General features: G+C 47.3%; 2 protein-coding genes across 4 annotated transcripts in view; one reads left to right on the forward strand and one right to left on the reverse strand.

Annotated features, from left to right (window-relative positions):
• Window positions 1-12204, forward strand: part of TXNDC5 (thioredoxin domain containing 5) — a 38919-nt gene extending 26715 nt beyond the window's left edge. For all 3 annotated transcript variants that reach the window (XM_080655276.1, XM_080655277.1, XM_080655278.1), the window contains exons 5-10: window positions 1242-1357; window positions 3288-3374; window positions 3936-4079; window positions 6983-7065; window positions 9120-9249; window positions 10327-12204. In XM_080655276.1, coding sequence (XP_080511402.1) covers window positions 1242-1357; window positions 3288-3374; window positions 3936-4079; window positions 6983-7065; window positions 9120-9249; window positions 10327-10449 — 683 coding nt within the window. In that variant the 3' untranslated portion in view covers window positions 10450-12204. The remainder of the gene's footprint in view (window positions 1-1241; window positions 1358-3287; window positions 3375-3935; window positions 4080-6982; window positions 7066-9119; window positions 9250-10326) is intronic.
• The window catches only part of BMP6 (bone morphogenetic protein 6), a 154147-nt gene continuing 150712 nt past the window's right edge, over window positions 12020-15454 (reverse strand). The window contains exons 5-7 of the mRNA XM_080655275.1: window positions 14616-14692; window positions 13671-13781; window positions 12020-13575 (exon numbers count right to left, since the gene is read on the reverse strand). Coding sequence (XP_080511401.1) covers window positions 13426-13575; window positions 13671-13781; window positions 14616-14692 — 338 coding nt within the window. The 3' untranslated portion in view covers window positions 12020-13425. The remainder of the gene's footprint in view (window positions 13576-13670; window positions 13782-14615; window positions 14693-15454) is intronic.

Here is a 15454-nt window from a genome sequence, read left to right on the forward strand (position 1 = left end):
CCACAGTGTGGCCTTCACTGACTGTACCCCACAGTGTGGCCTTCACTGACTGTACCCCACAGTGTGGCCTTCTCTGACTGTACCCCACAGTGTGGCCTTCACTGACTGTACCCCACAGTGTGGCCTTCTCTGACTGTACCCCACAGTGTGGCCTTCTCTGACTGTACCCCACAGTGTGGCCTTTTCTGACTGTACCCCACAGTGTGGCCTTCACTGACTGTCTCCCTATGGTGTGGTTTAATGTGTCCCTGATCTTTCTATTCCCTGTGAGCTGCTACTTGGATCAGGAGACATTAGCAGTTTCTGTTTGATGTTTTGGGGGGTTGGGCAAGACTTCGGCAGCCTAACAGTCACTGTCTAGAGACGCTCATTTATTCTGAACTGGTAGCCCTGCGCATGAATCTGTGCGCCAGCAGCTCTCTGCCACCTCCTGTAGCTCTCCGCCCTGCCCTGCCCTCCTGTAGCTCCCCCCGCCCCAACTCATAGCTTGTAGTTTGCTGCCCCACCCTCCTGCAGATTCATGATCCGGTCATTATGCGGTCAGTCGTTACGCCGTGAGGCGTAACGGATAATTAGCATATTCCTCTATTTTTATATAGGATACCAAATGCTGCTGCTCTAATTCAAGCATCCTGTCTCCATTTTGTTGTTGTTAATCCTCACCCGAGAATATTTTTCCATTGATTTTTTTTTTTTTTAGAGAGCGAGTGGAAGGGAGGGGGAGAGGTAGAGAGAGAGAAACATTGATGTGAGAGAGACACATCAATTGGTTGTCTCCCATATGCATCCTGACTGGGGCCTGGGATTGAGGCTGCAACCGAGGTACGTGCCCTTGCTGGAATTGAACCCGATACTCTTCCGTCTGAGGGCCGATGCTCTAACCACTGAGCAACTGGCTAGGGCTAGCTTTTATTTTTTTACCAAGAGAAACTTGCCTGACTTACCAGTTGGTTATGCACGATAGGGTAAATCCTGATTCTTTCCCTTTATTTCCAGTTTTTCAAATAATAAGTTGGTTCCCTATTGTCTTTCAAAGATGACAGATTAGTTTTTGCTTTGAGGGCGTTACGATCTCGTAGGTGCAGACATTTTTGATGGAGAGTCACTTTTTACAAGTTAAATGGTTCATCCTGGACTGAGCTTGGCAAGAAGACCAAGATGAGAGGCTTCCATTCCATCGCTAGTTAGGTGTCATGTAAATTACACTCCCTCTCCCCTCTCTGCCCCGGCTCCCACGGAAGGCGACCACTTCATCAAGTTCTTCGCTCCATGGTGCGGTCACTGCAAAGCGCTGGCCCCAACCTGGGAGCAGCTGGCCCTGGGCCTCGAACATTCCGAAACTGTCAAGATTGGCAAGGTAAGCGAAGCCCTTATTAAACTGGAAATAGACCGCTTTGGCTGGATTAATTAGCAGAGGAGCCCATTATTCATTCTGTGTGCAAAGTCACAGACTTGATTTATTATTTCCATTTAGTGTGCCACTTGATAATTCATTTCACCTTCACAGATGGCAGCCTGGTTTCGAGTGTGCTGGCTTTTCCACAGCCCAGAGATAAATTATGGCTTTGGCTCCTTTGTTTATTTTGAAGCGATGGCCAATTCAGAATTGGCAGCCCCCAAGCCCTTTCTGCAAAGATAGGGGCAGCGCCTCAGAGACTGTTCCCTGGACGTACTTGGACGCCATCCACCTTTGATCTCACCCAAGAGCTCTTTCCTAGAGGACCCTCCGAGCTTGCACAGGCACAGGGGACCCTCCGTGGGGAGCCCAGCTGTTCTGCTGCCTGGAACTCTTTCCAGCTTTTCCCATTTTACGCAGAGAAGCCAGGAGTGATGTCTAACAACTTCTGTGTAACTGGGTTTTCTCGAAATATTAGCCACTTCTGCGCCATCAAGCACTTTTAATCTTATCCGTCCTCTGGCACCCAGCAGACCATCCCTGCCTGAGTTTCTGCTAATAAAAATCTCATTGTCTACATTGCCAGGGCCCAATTTGTATACAGAAGTAACACTGTGTCTAGGAACTATAGTTAAATAAGATAGTCTGCTCAACATGGTGAGATGTCAGAGCATAAATTTGGACATCAGATAGACCTGGCTGGCCAACCAGGGCAACTTGACACCTCGTTCTTCCTCTCGGTGAAACTGAGATTAGGTCTGACCGATAGTCCTGAGGATGGAAGTGAAGAGCTTAGCACGGTGCTAGGCACGGAGCAGGGGCTAGTAAATTGTAGTAGTTGTTGTTTGTTCAATGGATTTTTCAGTGTTGCCTGCAACACTTTCAATAATACGTCCTAGAATATGTGGATGTGATTACGATTTTATATTTATTGAACATTTCGTGGAAGTCACTATAAAGCAATCTTCTTGTCCTCTGTCTTCCTGTGCCTTGTATCCTGACTTTGTCTTTTGAACTTTGATGGGAGATTATTTTGTTTTCAGTTTATGCCACTAGAGCAGACACAGTCTAAGTGACTGTGCTGTGGTCCTTCATCCCTGGACGTACATGTGCCTGGGTAAGACGGCTCAGAACATGGACCCCGCCCAATTTCAGTCTGCAGCGTCCTGTGCTTCAGTCCAGCACTTTTAACTGCTCTCTGATTTCAGTTCTCTGCTAACGTAGCATTTCCAGCCACCTTTATTGACACAGTGAAGAACAACTCGGTCCCACAAGCTGATTTTAATGCCAGTAGAAATGAAAGGAGTGACTTAGGATAAAATGTTTCATGAAAATGTTGAAAAGGAGAATCTTATGAACATTTAAATGAAATAAAAAATCTGAAGAGCTGTGATAGTTGGTAAATTGAGTTTATAGAATTAGGGACATAGTCTAAACTTAATTGGATATCTTTCCAGTTTTATCTTTATCATATACCAAGGATTTCTATTTTCAAGTGACTGCTTGCTCCTTAATTTTAAAACTCTGTAAGTTTGAAGTGAGAATGAATGTGTGAGCTGGCTGGCATTGTGACTGGTGGGCATCCGTCACCAACGCCAGGCCTGCCCCTCTCCACTGATTAACCTGCTTGAGGTATTGCTTTCTGAAAGTGCCATTTTCAGTGAGCAACGTCACTCATGTCTCTAAAGTGAACGTGGTCATCCTGCTCCCTTGGCTCGGGTGTCTTTGGGCCACGTCTGCAGGGAAGGTCGCAGACACTGCAGCCTGCTGGCCCAGGTGCTGCAGGTCAGGGGCGTTAGAAGTTTTCTTTTTAAAGAAACTCCCGAGTGCCGTAGTCATTTTTGCCAGGCAGGCTCACAGGTGCTGACTGGACGGTGGTCTTGCCTTGCAGGTGGACTGCACGCAGCACCACGAGCTCTGCTCCGGGAACCAGGTCCGAGGCTATCCCACGCTCCTCTGGTTCCAGGACGGCAAAAAGGTGCATCTTTGGGTCTTAGCCACAGTGGGCTGGGCTGTTGGGTGCTTAAGAGGCACGCGAATTGCCAGAATGGACGGTTTGGGCACCAGTTTAAAGGATACGTGTAATGGAACAAACATGCCTTTCCCTTAACTGATAAGATTTGGGTAATGGAGAAACACTGCCAGTTGTTATACTGTTTTGAAACCTTTCATTACCGTCCTAGGTAACTGAGCTCTGGCCGTGACCTCTGAGCAGGGTTCACGTGCCCTCTCGGTAAGGTTCCCGTTCCCTTCCCGGCTGATGGGCAGCCACTCAGAGCGCCTGCGGGGGCAGCCAGGCTGTGCTCCGTAGCTCTGCAGAGGGAAGGCTGTAAAGCTCTGACCGGAGCCAACCCCTCAGTTTATAATCCATGCTCTCCCATTTAGATCTGAGCCTGCAGGCACCGCACAGCTCACACAACCAGGGGAAGGCATCCGACGGCCGGGTCCAGGTGGGCGAGGGGTCGCAGGAGGTTTGAGTGGTTCAAGCACTTCATTGTACTAACTCGGCCGTGTTTCTGTGTGGCCCTTATCTGGACAGGTTGACCAGTACAAGGGAAAGCGGGATCTGGACTCGCTGAGAGAGTATGTGGAATTGCAGCTCCAGAGTGCAGACCGCGGCACCCCAGAGCCCACCCCACCCACGGAGGCCCCAGTGGGTGCTGCAGAGCCCAAGGCCGACAAGGTGGGTGCCCGCCCAGCACCGCCCGCAGAGGGCATTCTCCTCTGGTGCTGGGGACACAGGACATTTGAGGACAGTACTGAGCCATTCAGATGGTTGGTTACAGCTGACTTTTCAACACGAAACATTTTCTTTGACTATGTTTACATGTTTGTAAGGGGCATACGGCAATATGGATGTGAGGAAAATCCCGAGATGGAGCCGAGATCTCTGGGAACTTCCTCCCTTTGACTCAGTTATCACTGTACTTGAGGGTATTCGCTCTGAAAGCTTGTCTGCTGCCTCATGGGCCCAATATCTGTTCATTTCCACAACGTGCTGCAGGCATTTTACTGTAGCCTGTGGCTTATAGAGACCGTGAACGCTGGGTAGGGGGACAGCTGTGTGCTGGAATTGAAGGCAGGTGGCTGGAGGACATTTAATTTGCTTAGACGGTCTCTGACTCACTGAGGGTATCTCATTCTCAGGGTTTAGAGTCATTTGCTCTGTGATTATCAGGCCTTGTTATGTTTCAGGCACTGTCCTGGGCCACCAGGAAGCAAAAGCAAGACCATGCTGCCGCCTGTGGGTCTAGTGGGGGACGCATGAGAGCACGTGCACGCAGGTGTCACAGGGCTCTGATAGTGTGCAGCGCTGGCCGGTCACTGTGTGAGAGGAGGGGCCGATAGGCAAGAAATGTCACTGGAGAGGTGACAGGTGAAGGGTGTTTGCTGGAGAGGTGGGGGAAGGCATGCCTGGTGGAGGAGGAGTGTGAGCAGTGGCACTGTGCTGCGGCCAGCGGGCGTCATGGGGCAGGGCCCCCTTCGGCTGGAGGGCGAGGTAAAGAGGGGGACAAGGGGTGCGGGGCAGGATGCAGAGGGAAAGAGTGGGGGTTGGGGAGAGCTGGGTTGCAGAGGACTTCGTTGGCCAGCCAAGGATTTGAGCTTTATTCATAGGGATCCAATGGAAGGTTTGAGTTTTAGAAAGATGACTGGCAACAGCTTGTATGAAGGAGATGGAAAACTGGTGTATTAGGTCATAAACGATGATGACACCCCAAACTGAGGCTGACAGTGGGATAGAGGGCAGGAGTGCCGCCAGCACAGGGACTCCAGCTCTGAGCAGTTAGGACGGTGGGGTCTGTGCTGCCGCAGAGTCCTGGCATAGCTGGTGGACGATGGCACCGAGCACAAGCAAGGGGCCCTGGGGATGGAGGGGGTGGAGGGTGGAGATGCCATCAGTTTTCAAGGTGTCAATTTTCAAGGCTGTGTGGTGATAGCTGTGGACAGTGTATCAGTCTGGAGCTAAAGCAGGCTGTCCACACTACGTGTATGTGTCTGGAGCTTTAGGTAGAAGCTATTGCTGAAGTCATGGGTTAGAATGAGATTTAAGGGGACTCAAAGTAATGTTTTTTCAGGAAAACAATGCTTGGATTTCCTAGCTAAGAGCCGTAAGGCCTATCTGTCAACATATTTCCAAAGCAGAACACTTAATGTTGCTACTTCAGTTCACACGACTGTACTTCATAGCATGCCAGGTCTTAACCTGGGACGCCGGGACACGGGGCAAAGGAAGGGGCGGGGTGCCCGCGCTCCCGGGGAGAGGGCAGTGAGCCAGATGTGCCTGAACACCCCCCGGGAACCCTCCAGTCCTCAGCATTTGCAGCAGAGGGCGCGCTGGAGCATCTGTCCTTGGGCCCCAGTTGTTTGGAATTGAAAAAACCAGTGGAAACCCCTACCCATCCTCTCAGGGTTGGGGAGAAAGGGCCTCTTCGTCCCCACAGCCCATCCCTTAGTTGGACTCTTGCAGGTTGGGTGTTAGTTAAAAGCTGAAGTTTTGGTTTAAGACGTAAACAAATGATTTTGTCGTTGTTATGACCACATATGTTAGAGGAGTGTGTGTGTCATGGTGGTTAGAAAGGTCATCCCAAATCGAGTATAATTATATACTATGGATGTTTTCATCAAACACAGAGCAGTTTCTATTTATAATGAAGTTTTCCACCATTAAGTGGGCCTTTCAGTGAGTGTGGCGTCCTGTTTCTGGACATAAAGAAAGATGGCAGTGTTCTACAATGCCCCTGGCACTCGGCGCCTCCCGTCACTGACAGACTGACTTGATTGCCAGACTCAAGCGGCGCAGCCCTGGTACCTTTAGCCACATGATAAATCACCCATATTCTTGCTCTCCTGAGAGAATCGCAGATGTATTTTTGGAGAAACACGAGATGTGGTCCTCTAAAGAGCTGTCACGGTAGAGTCACTTTGGAGCAGACTGCACCATGCAGCCAGAGCTCAGAGGAGCCGCTTTTACGTTTACTTTGAATTTAAAAATGGAAAGAAGCCTGTTATATGTAAAACACATCATTGCCTGTGCTTTTGTAACTTTTTGTAAGGTCCCTCTATGACAGAGAGAAAGTCACTTTTATGAATCCTGTGATAGAGTGTCGAGTCAGTGAGAGGAGCCATGGGTACAGACTTCAGGAGGCCCAATAAGGGGGTGTCTGCGCTCTGGTCAGTGTGGGAGGCTCCGAGGCAGGGAGGTCTGATTCAGGCCCTGTCCGCCTAGACTAGAGCTAACTGGTCCACACTCCCGAGCCCCGGGGGACAGCAGCTGTCCCTCACCCACCCTGGGCGGGGACGGGGACGGGGGCGGGGGGACGAGGAGCGTTGCACTGTGCTGCCACCTCCCTGAAGCGTCTCGGGGGCTCAGGTTCCCCGGGACCTGTGATGAACCTCTGCCCTTCAGAGGCCACTGCTCTACCCTTTTGTGCCGTTGGTGAAATGCAACTTGTGTAGGTAGTTTTGTGTGACCTTGGAGTATACATAGCAGCATTCAAAATTATTGATTTGTCTTTCTGCAATCCCAAAGCATTATCCCCTGTGCTGTAAGTGATGTATTTCACTGTGGCTTTTCCACCCCTGAAGGGCACTGTGTTGGCACTCACGGAAGATAACTTTGATGACACCATTGCAGAAGGAATAACCTTCATCAAGTTTTATGCTCCATGGTAAGTAGCTCCTTCTTTAGAAACCACTCTCCTCGTGCACTTCAGCCCCTTCGTATTTTCCAGCTCATTAGCCAACCCTCCAGGCGCATCCTAGGGCGCTGTCGTAGGAAATAAGGAAATGTTATCTTTATGCTCCTGTGTTCAGGTATGTTCCAGTTGAAACATAAACATGTGTGGAAAATTAGGTTCATTTATTTTATAGTTCGGTCTGCTTTGCAGAAAACATAACAATGGAGGAGAACTCTGGTGGTCGTATAGGACTTACGTTGTGGTGCCTGTGTGCTTCGCCAAATAGATGGCTTGTTTTGGTTACAGAACCCATGAACATCTTGATGTACTTCTGCTCCTTAGTCTATTTATTTATTTATTAATTCATTCATTCATTTATTTTAAATTCTTTGTTGTTGAAAGTTTTACATATGTCTCCTCCACCCCCCCCATTGACCTTTCCCCGCCCCCACTCCCGATAGTCTGTGTCCATTGGTCATGCTCATGTGCATGATACAAGTCCTCTCTTTTAGAGATCATAGAGAAATCCAGCTGAAATCAGAGCCATTCCTGCCACACGGTGCTCAGGGACCAGGCAAACAGGGACTGTGTGCACGGGTTTGGGACCAAGGCATCTGCGTGGTGGGAAGACGAGAGGTCCAGAACTTCCCTGAACTGCTGTAACTCTGGGTGTTTTTTAATTCCCTGAAACTTAGCAGTAAAACTGAAGGATGTTTGCACAAATGAAACACTGCATTTGGGAATGCAGGGTGCTGGGAGTGTCAGTTCCGTATTTAAAAGTGGACAGGTAAGGTCACCACGTGCCATTTTTGCCCTTCAGTTTGCTTCATTTCAGATATTCATGGAAAACTGTAATAGCAGAGATAGAAGTTAATGAGCCCTGGCTGGTTGGCTCCCGTTGGTTGGAGTGTTGTACGGGCACTGAAGGGTCTCAAGTTCAGTTCCTGGTCAGGGCACATACTTAGGTTGAGGGTTCAATCCCCAGTCGGGTAGATGTGGGAGACAACAGATCCATGTTTCTCTCTGACATCCATGTTTCTCTTGCTCTCTCTCACCCTCTCCTTTCCTCTCTAAAATCAGTAAAAAGATATATATCCTCAGATGAGGATTTTAAAAAAAAGGTTTTGAGCACATGACTTGTATGAGTTGTGCTGTTTTAATTCTTAAAAAATAGTAACAGTAGCCCAAGCCAGTTTGGCTCAGTGGATAGAGCATCGGCTTTCGGACTGAAGGGTCCCAGGCTCGATTCCGGTCAGGGGCACATGCCCGGGTTGTGGGCTCGATCCCCAGTCGGGGGCGTGCAGGAGGCAGCCGATCAATGATTCTCTCTCATCTTTGACGTTTCTATGTCTCTCTCCCTCTCCTTTCCTCTCTGAAATCAATAAAAATATGTTATATATATATATATATATATATATATATATATATATATATATATATATATAAAAAGAAACACTAGTAAATAATGCCTTTAAAACTATTTTCTATTAAAAAAACACACGAAAGCTATATAGATCAAGTTTGAAGACAGCAGATCCCCAGGGGAGCAGTTCTTGTAGTCAGAAAAGGGACACAGGAGCTTTGAATGATTTAGTGCTCACACCACATCACTGAAGCTTGAGGGGAGCTGTGAGGTTGTTTTTGAAATGTTGGGACCATAAGCAGTCAAATCTAAGATGTTTTTAGCATTCAAGTGATTAAAAACAACAACAACATTTGGAGTCCATTTTGTTTCCTGTTCGTTTCCTCCTGTTCATGATGCAATCATAAACCAGTTAGCTGAATTTACGGATCACGGAAATGGTTTCAAAACCCAGACTTGTTTTCAGACTAGCTTGTTTCCATCAGGTTATCCAGAAGTCTGCTTCAGGTGGACTTTGCCGTCTTTGTTTAGGAGGAGGAGGAAGAGAATGGGAGAATTTGGTGTTTTATAAACTTCTAGGCAATTGTTGACAGCCTCATAGAAAAACAAGGCTTGGCAGCGAAATGTAGGTGAGTGACCTCAACCTGGGACTTCAACAAAGCGGTCATTCTTCCATTTCTAGGTGTGGCCACTGTAAGAATCTGGCTCCTACCTGGGAAGAACTCTCTAAAAGGGAATTCCCTGGCTTGGCAGAGGTCAAGGTCGCCGAAGTGGACTGTACTGCTGAGCGCAACATCTGCAGCAAGTACTCGGTGGGTACCTGTGGATGAAAACATTTCTGGGGACGCTGAGTATCGGAGCTGATCCCACGTGGAGCTGGAATGTGGTATCGTCTCAACCAAGATAACGCACTGCTCTCCTCCCTCAACAAAGTGGTTTGTGCCCTTTTTAGGTGTTTTTTTTTTTTTTTTTTCCCTTTGAAAAGGGAGATGCTCTGAAAGAAAGGCTTTCTCCCTCTGTTACACACACGTTCATGGGGGTCTCAGCCTTGCTTCTTTCTGGGTAGAGGCTGCTGGGCAGTAACTGAGACTCCACCCTGGAGAGCGGGGTACCCTTCGAATGCACATTCTCACTGACCGTCAGATGGTCCGTAGCCTTCATCAGAGATACCAAAGTGGCTTTATTTTTTAATTTTTTTACATACACCAGTGTTCTGAAGTCGATGGCTAGATAAGGCAACGTTGGAACATAGACTTCCTCCTGAGAGGGCATCCCCACCAGCCAGCTTTGATTGTTCCTTTAGCTGCTGCCTCCTTCCGAGCCGCTGGCACCATCTGATAGCCTACAGGATTCGTACTGTTCTTTTGGTTGCTTTCCTAAAATATTTTTGAGGCTTCTAATATTTGTCATCTCATCAGATTGAGAATAGATGACATTTTTTTTTTACTTACCATTGGAAGATGCCAGGCATTTTTTTTTGTGTGTGTGTGTGTGCCTTAAAATTCTCAAAAGAGGAAAGAGGTGAGTTGCAGCTGAAAAATATATCTCCTTGAGGGTCTCGCTGCTACTCAGTATAGCCTGGGCACCACGGGAAGCTGGTCATAAGCACAGTCTCAGGCCTCACGCTGACTCCACCCGACCCAGGGGCGCGTGCGCGCGGCAAGGACTGGGAGGCTGCACTCTGGGGAGGCATCCCTTTGACACTAATTGTGGATGGAATGGAAACTGAATAAATTGTCCCACGGCTTTGCTTGCTGAACTAGCTGGTACTTTTTAAATGGAAATTTAACCATAGACTGTTCCTGGCCACAACAGGTGTTTTTCTGGCTTTATTTAAGTAATTTGTGTATGATTCAGACCAGTTTTCAAACTGCATGTTCTCTTTACAGGTACGAGGCTATCCCACATTGTTGCTTTTCCGCGGAGGAAAGAGAGTCAGTGAGCACAACGGAGGCAGGGACCTTGACTCGTTGCACCACTTTGTTCTGCGCCAGGCGAAAGATGAACTATAAAAGCGCAGGTGAAGTCGCCCTCCTGCCGGCCTCCTGGACTGAGTGGAGGAGCACGTCGTGCGGACCTCGGGGAGGTTCAGGTGGTGGTTACTCAGAATGCTGTCTGTACTGAACTTGTGGTATCTTCTGTGTGTGTGTAAAGCCAACACACTCCACAGGATTTTTATTAAGTTTCTCTAAGTAAATATGATCCCTTTGCAAACTAAGTATTTTCAGTGGCAATCTATCATCCCCTTTAACCTTCTCTTGATGGAATCTAAATGGTTTCCTTCTGAGACTAAAACAGAGTTGAGGAAAAGCAAATCGCTGGACTATTTTTGGCTCCTGAGTGATTTTGGTGAAAGCATCATCCAAAGCACAGTTTTGAATTGCCCACGAGTCTGGAAAGGTAGTCACATGGTGTATTGTCATTCCTCTGATCTCAAGGTCACAACTAATTATGTGGTTGGAGCAGATTTTAAAACAAACCCCCACACCTGTGGAAGGCACCTTCCCAGCCACTCCTCGATTTTGTTTCTGTTAATACTTCTCTCATCGCGAGAGGTTTGCCATAATGAAAGCAACGGTACTTTTGACATGTGCCTGAGTAAGGTAACGCTGATGCCATAATCATGTGTGTGTTGATATTTGTCAGATCAGTTATTACTGTTCAAAGGATACTTCTGTTTGTTTCTCCTGGGTGAAAGATTTCACTAGTTATGTTAACATTAAGTCAGGATCCACGAGAAGATTTTAAGTCCATGTTTAAGATTTGCTATCTCCTGTGGAAAATGTGGGCATGGAAAGTTCCACGAGGCTTGTCCTGACTGTTCTGTTAACTCATAGAAAGATTCTGGTGGTATCTGTCACCTGGGGAAGAGGACTAGATGAGCGGGTCTGGGTATCAGGGACCAGGGGACTTCAGCAGCCCTGCTACAGGGCCCGAACAAAGCAGTTTTAGTTCTGCTCCTTGGTGTCCTAGGCCAGTGGTGGGGAACTTCTGGCCTGAGGGCTGTATAAAGGCCTGAGAAATCATTTCGTCTGGCCCTGCCAAGGCATTAGGGGTGAATTAATTTAATGTTTGACCAGATATAGCAGGCTGATTTTTCAGTTGATAATTTTCTGTGGCCTGTGAATGATGTTATAAATAACCAAATGGCCCTTGGCAGAAAAAAGGTTCCCCATCCCTGTTAAAGGCTCTCTGTACGTTGTCTGCCTTCACGGAGATTGACCCTCTGCTATCTGAGGAGTGGTATTAACTTTACCTAAAGACCAAAGAATGAAGTAGAGCTGAAGTAGGCTGTGCTACCATCAGTGCTAATGCTCTTATAATTCATGCCTCCCTAGTTATTAAACATTTTTACCATCACCCTTGGAAGTAACCATAGGACCAGGGTCCCTGTATGTTCTTTGCCCTCAAGTTACCTTTCCAAATAACCCTTCTGTCTACCACTCTCACCTTGCCTCCCGCCTCCCGTGCTTGGGGGAGCCAGTCACCTGACACAAAGGAACTGCTGGTAAGAATCTCAGACACAGGACACATCTGCTGTCTGCGGCAGATGACAACAGAGCAGGATCTCGACCAGCCTCTGCCTTAAGGAAATCTTTATTAATTGTGTGTGGGTCACAGATGTTCTTGTTAAAAAACCAACTTTTCAGGAGAAGCACAATCCTCATGAGTGGCTTCCGCTTGGCATCACGAGTCTTGTATTGAAAGAAAATCAAAGTGGTACAATTTGTTTACACTCTGATACTTTCTAAATAAACTCTTTTTTTAAAAAAAAAAAAAAAGTCTAGTCTTTCCTTAAATGTTCCAGCAAAACAGATATAAAATAGACAATAAATTATAGTTTATATTTACACAAAAGCTGTAAGTGCAAACAGTTATAGATCATAAATGTATTATTTAATCAGTTTAATATGAAATTGGTTTCCTAGTATATGATTGTGAGAAAGACATTTAAAAAATACTCTAAGATTTAATCTGAGTCTTACTTTCTACAAGAGAAAACTTATTTCGATTCATAAACAGCATGGCCTTCCAAACCCATTCCTAAAGGCTAGCGCCCCTCGCTCAGTTTATGTCCTTTGTTGGTTCTCGCCTGTGACACGGAATGCTGTACAGTAAAAGGGAAAGAACTGTTTTACTGACGTAGATGGGATATGAGAGCCAGCGTTCCTGAAGTCCCTGTGCTTTCAGAGAGCCGTTGCGAACAGCAGGAGGCGCAGCACTGCTTTCACCTGTCACCTGGTGGCCGCTGAAGATGCTCCACCCTGTGGCTCCCCACAGAGCACCAGCGTTCTGCTGCTGGTGCTCGCAAAGAAAACAGCAAATGGGGGAGGACTGACGTGTGAAAATCACATGGTTTGTTTTAACTGAAATAATTCTATTTTCACACCAACAGAACGCCAGCACAAACACGTGACAGCAGTTACCGGACAAAAGGCACTTCCACGTAGCCCCGATTATGGCTTGGGCTGTTGATCTTATATGAAATTGACCTTCCCGGGAATGAAATCCTTGAATAGAGGCGTTCCCCCCTGCCCCCAATTTCTGTTAACTGTAAAATCTATTTTTGAGAAACATTCTAAATTGGCTGATACTTCAGCCAAGGAGACTTTTACTTCTTTAAAATTATTTTCCCTGTTCACTCAGTAATACCACAAATAGCTTGATATAAAAGCTAACACTAATTTTGGTGGGCTTTTATGGGGGAAGAGGAACCCTTCGAAGTTATATTTCTGCAACGTCCAGATTCCATACTACAGACATTCAAATAGCCGCCTACGGACCAACTACTCACATTCTTTACTACACGGGCATATCATTACTGAGGCCCTTTAAAGTCTTCCTTGGGCAGTAAGGCACCAACCGGCAAGAGATGGTAGATGGTTTCAAAGTCATCATCCCACTTTCACTGCGTCAGTGTGCTGTTTAAGGCAGGTGTAAGCTAGGAATCCAAGGCAGGACCTCTGACCCCAGCAAGCAGTTTCAAGTTAGTGGCATCCACAAGCTCTCACAACCATATTCCTGTATTTCTTCAAGATAACATTGGAGTTATCATCAAAGTAAAGAACCGAGATGGCATTTAGTTTAGTTGGCGCACAGCACGGTTTAGGGACATACTCAGGATTCATAAGGTGAACCTGTTCCAAAACAGAAGGAGGAAAAGGTTCCATCAGAAATGACCTGGCCTTGGCTTACGCCTACCTGTACAGTGACAAAGGCTCTGAGAGCTCACCAATGTCTGGACGATCGCATGGTTCGTTGCATTCATATGTGCGTTGAGTGGGAAGGAGCATTCTCCATCACAGTAATTGGCAGCATAGCCCTTGGGTGCAATGATCCAGTCCTTAATTTAAAAAAGCAAAAGCAAGCAACAAAGAGACGATTAACATACACTCCTTACATCATCTGTGCTCTCAGTAATCCTGTGAGGAAAAATTACTCCTGTGGACAGCTCAGTAGACAGATGCAGGAAGGTCAGTTTCACATCCAGGTGGCAAAGCTGGGTGTGACCCTGATGGGTGTAACTCCAGAGCCCTTGCTCTTTCCACAGGCCCAAACGGCATTTAGCTGCTACCTGCCTGCTAAGCCGGAAGCACATGGGGGCTGGCTTTATGTACTTGGACCCAACGGAGCCTCTCCAGGAGCCCGGGGTACTCCCTGTCATGCCATCTGCATATGGAAACTCTTCTGTCACTTGTCACCTATTATTTGCTTTTTATAAACTGTGGTGATGCTCAGGTGTGGGGCAAAACCTTTGTGCTCTTCTAGGTAGTTTGGTTGAGCTGATTTATAGCCATTGCAGAAGTTTTAACTATTGACCCATTTTTCCAACCCTTTCTCAAAACAAAATTTGTTTAATTGATAAATGTAAATACACACCCTGTGGACTTTGAAAGAATGAGGAAAGAGTATTGAAAAAGGTGGCTATTGATTTTGAGGTACACAGAGCTGGGGAACCCTGGGCTCCCTGGAAAGGTGCCAGTAAGGGCTGTGTGCACATGTAAGCCAGGCCCTCACCCACCTCCAAGAGCCTGGGCATTTGGAAGGGCTCTTCTGTACCTTCATGGGAAGAACCATCTCAGTCCTAAAGCTCAAGATCTTTGATGATGGCTGCTGCCATGAAGATGAGAAGGGCCTCTGGAGAAAGAACTTTGCCCCTTTTGTTCCGAGAACTCACCTGCCATCCCAGGTCTTGGAAGCTCACATAAAGCTCATGCTTCCTGCAGGCTGTTTTTAACTCACTGCTGTTGTAATCTGTTGGAAGAGATAAAAAGATAAAAACATTAACTCATTCATTCCCTCGCCAGGCACTGTATTAGGCTCAGGATAGCAGTGCACAAGGCCTCTGCAAGACACAAATTTGGTCACCAAACAGCTCAATCAGGTTTCCGGTAGCTTGGGTGTTTCACACACTCTGTCTTGTCCACTCTGGGTTTAGTGCTGGGCACACTTACAAATGATACATAATATTGACCTGAATGGGATCTTTTAAGCAACCAATGTTTGTTGTGAGCCCCTGATGTGTGCAATGTCTATGGAGGGCGTGTTCCAAGATGCCCCAAACACTCTGGACGCCTGACTTGGAAGACATCATATTTGCAGTAAAAGATGACTATCCTAGGCAGGATTTGCTATATATCTAACAGGCACGGTCTTGAAGCTGTACAGGGGTTTTGAAGCTAGCTGCCAGGCCAGGGAAGTATCCTGAAGGAAGTATAATGGAGCGGGCCCTGACCCGGAGGCCCAGGAGTCGGGGGGAGAGGGAGACGGACGCTGCAGCAGGGGCCATCCTCATCGGCACTGTCCTCTGGCCTCTCTGCCAGGGTTGAGCCTTTTAACCTGCATTTAAGCAACAACTCCTAAGCCAGTAGTGCCAGTGAGATCTGCTGATGTGTATATACTCCCCGTGTGCAATTCAGGAGCCACCAGCCTGGCTTACCCTAATCATTGGCAAGAGGAATGGCCGTGCCCTGATTCATTAGGCCAATTGGAGTGCTCTTGTGTGACGTGCCCTTC

The sequence above is a fragment of the Plecotus auritus genome (genome assembly GCF_963455305.1).
Source record: "Plecotus auritus genome assembly, chromosome: 2".
Taxonomy (NCBI): Eukaryota; Metazoa; Chordata; class Mammalia; order Chiroptera; family Vespertilionidae; genus Plecotus; species Plecotus auritus.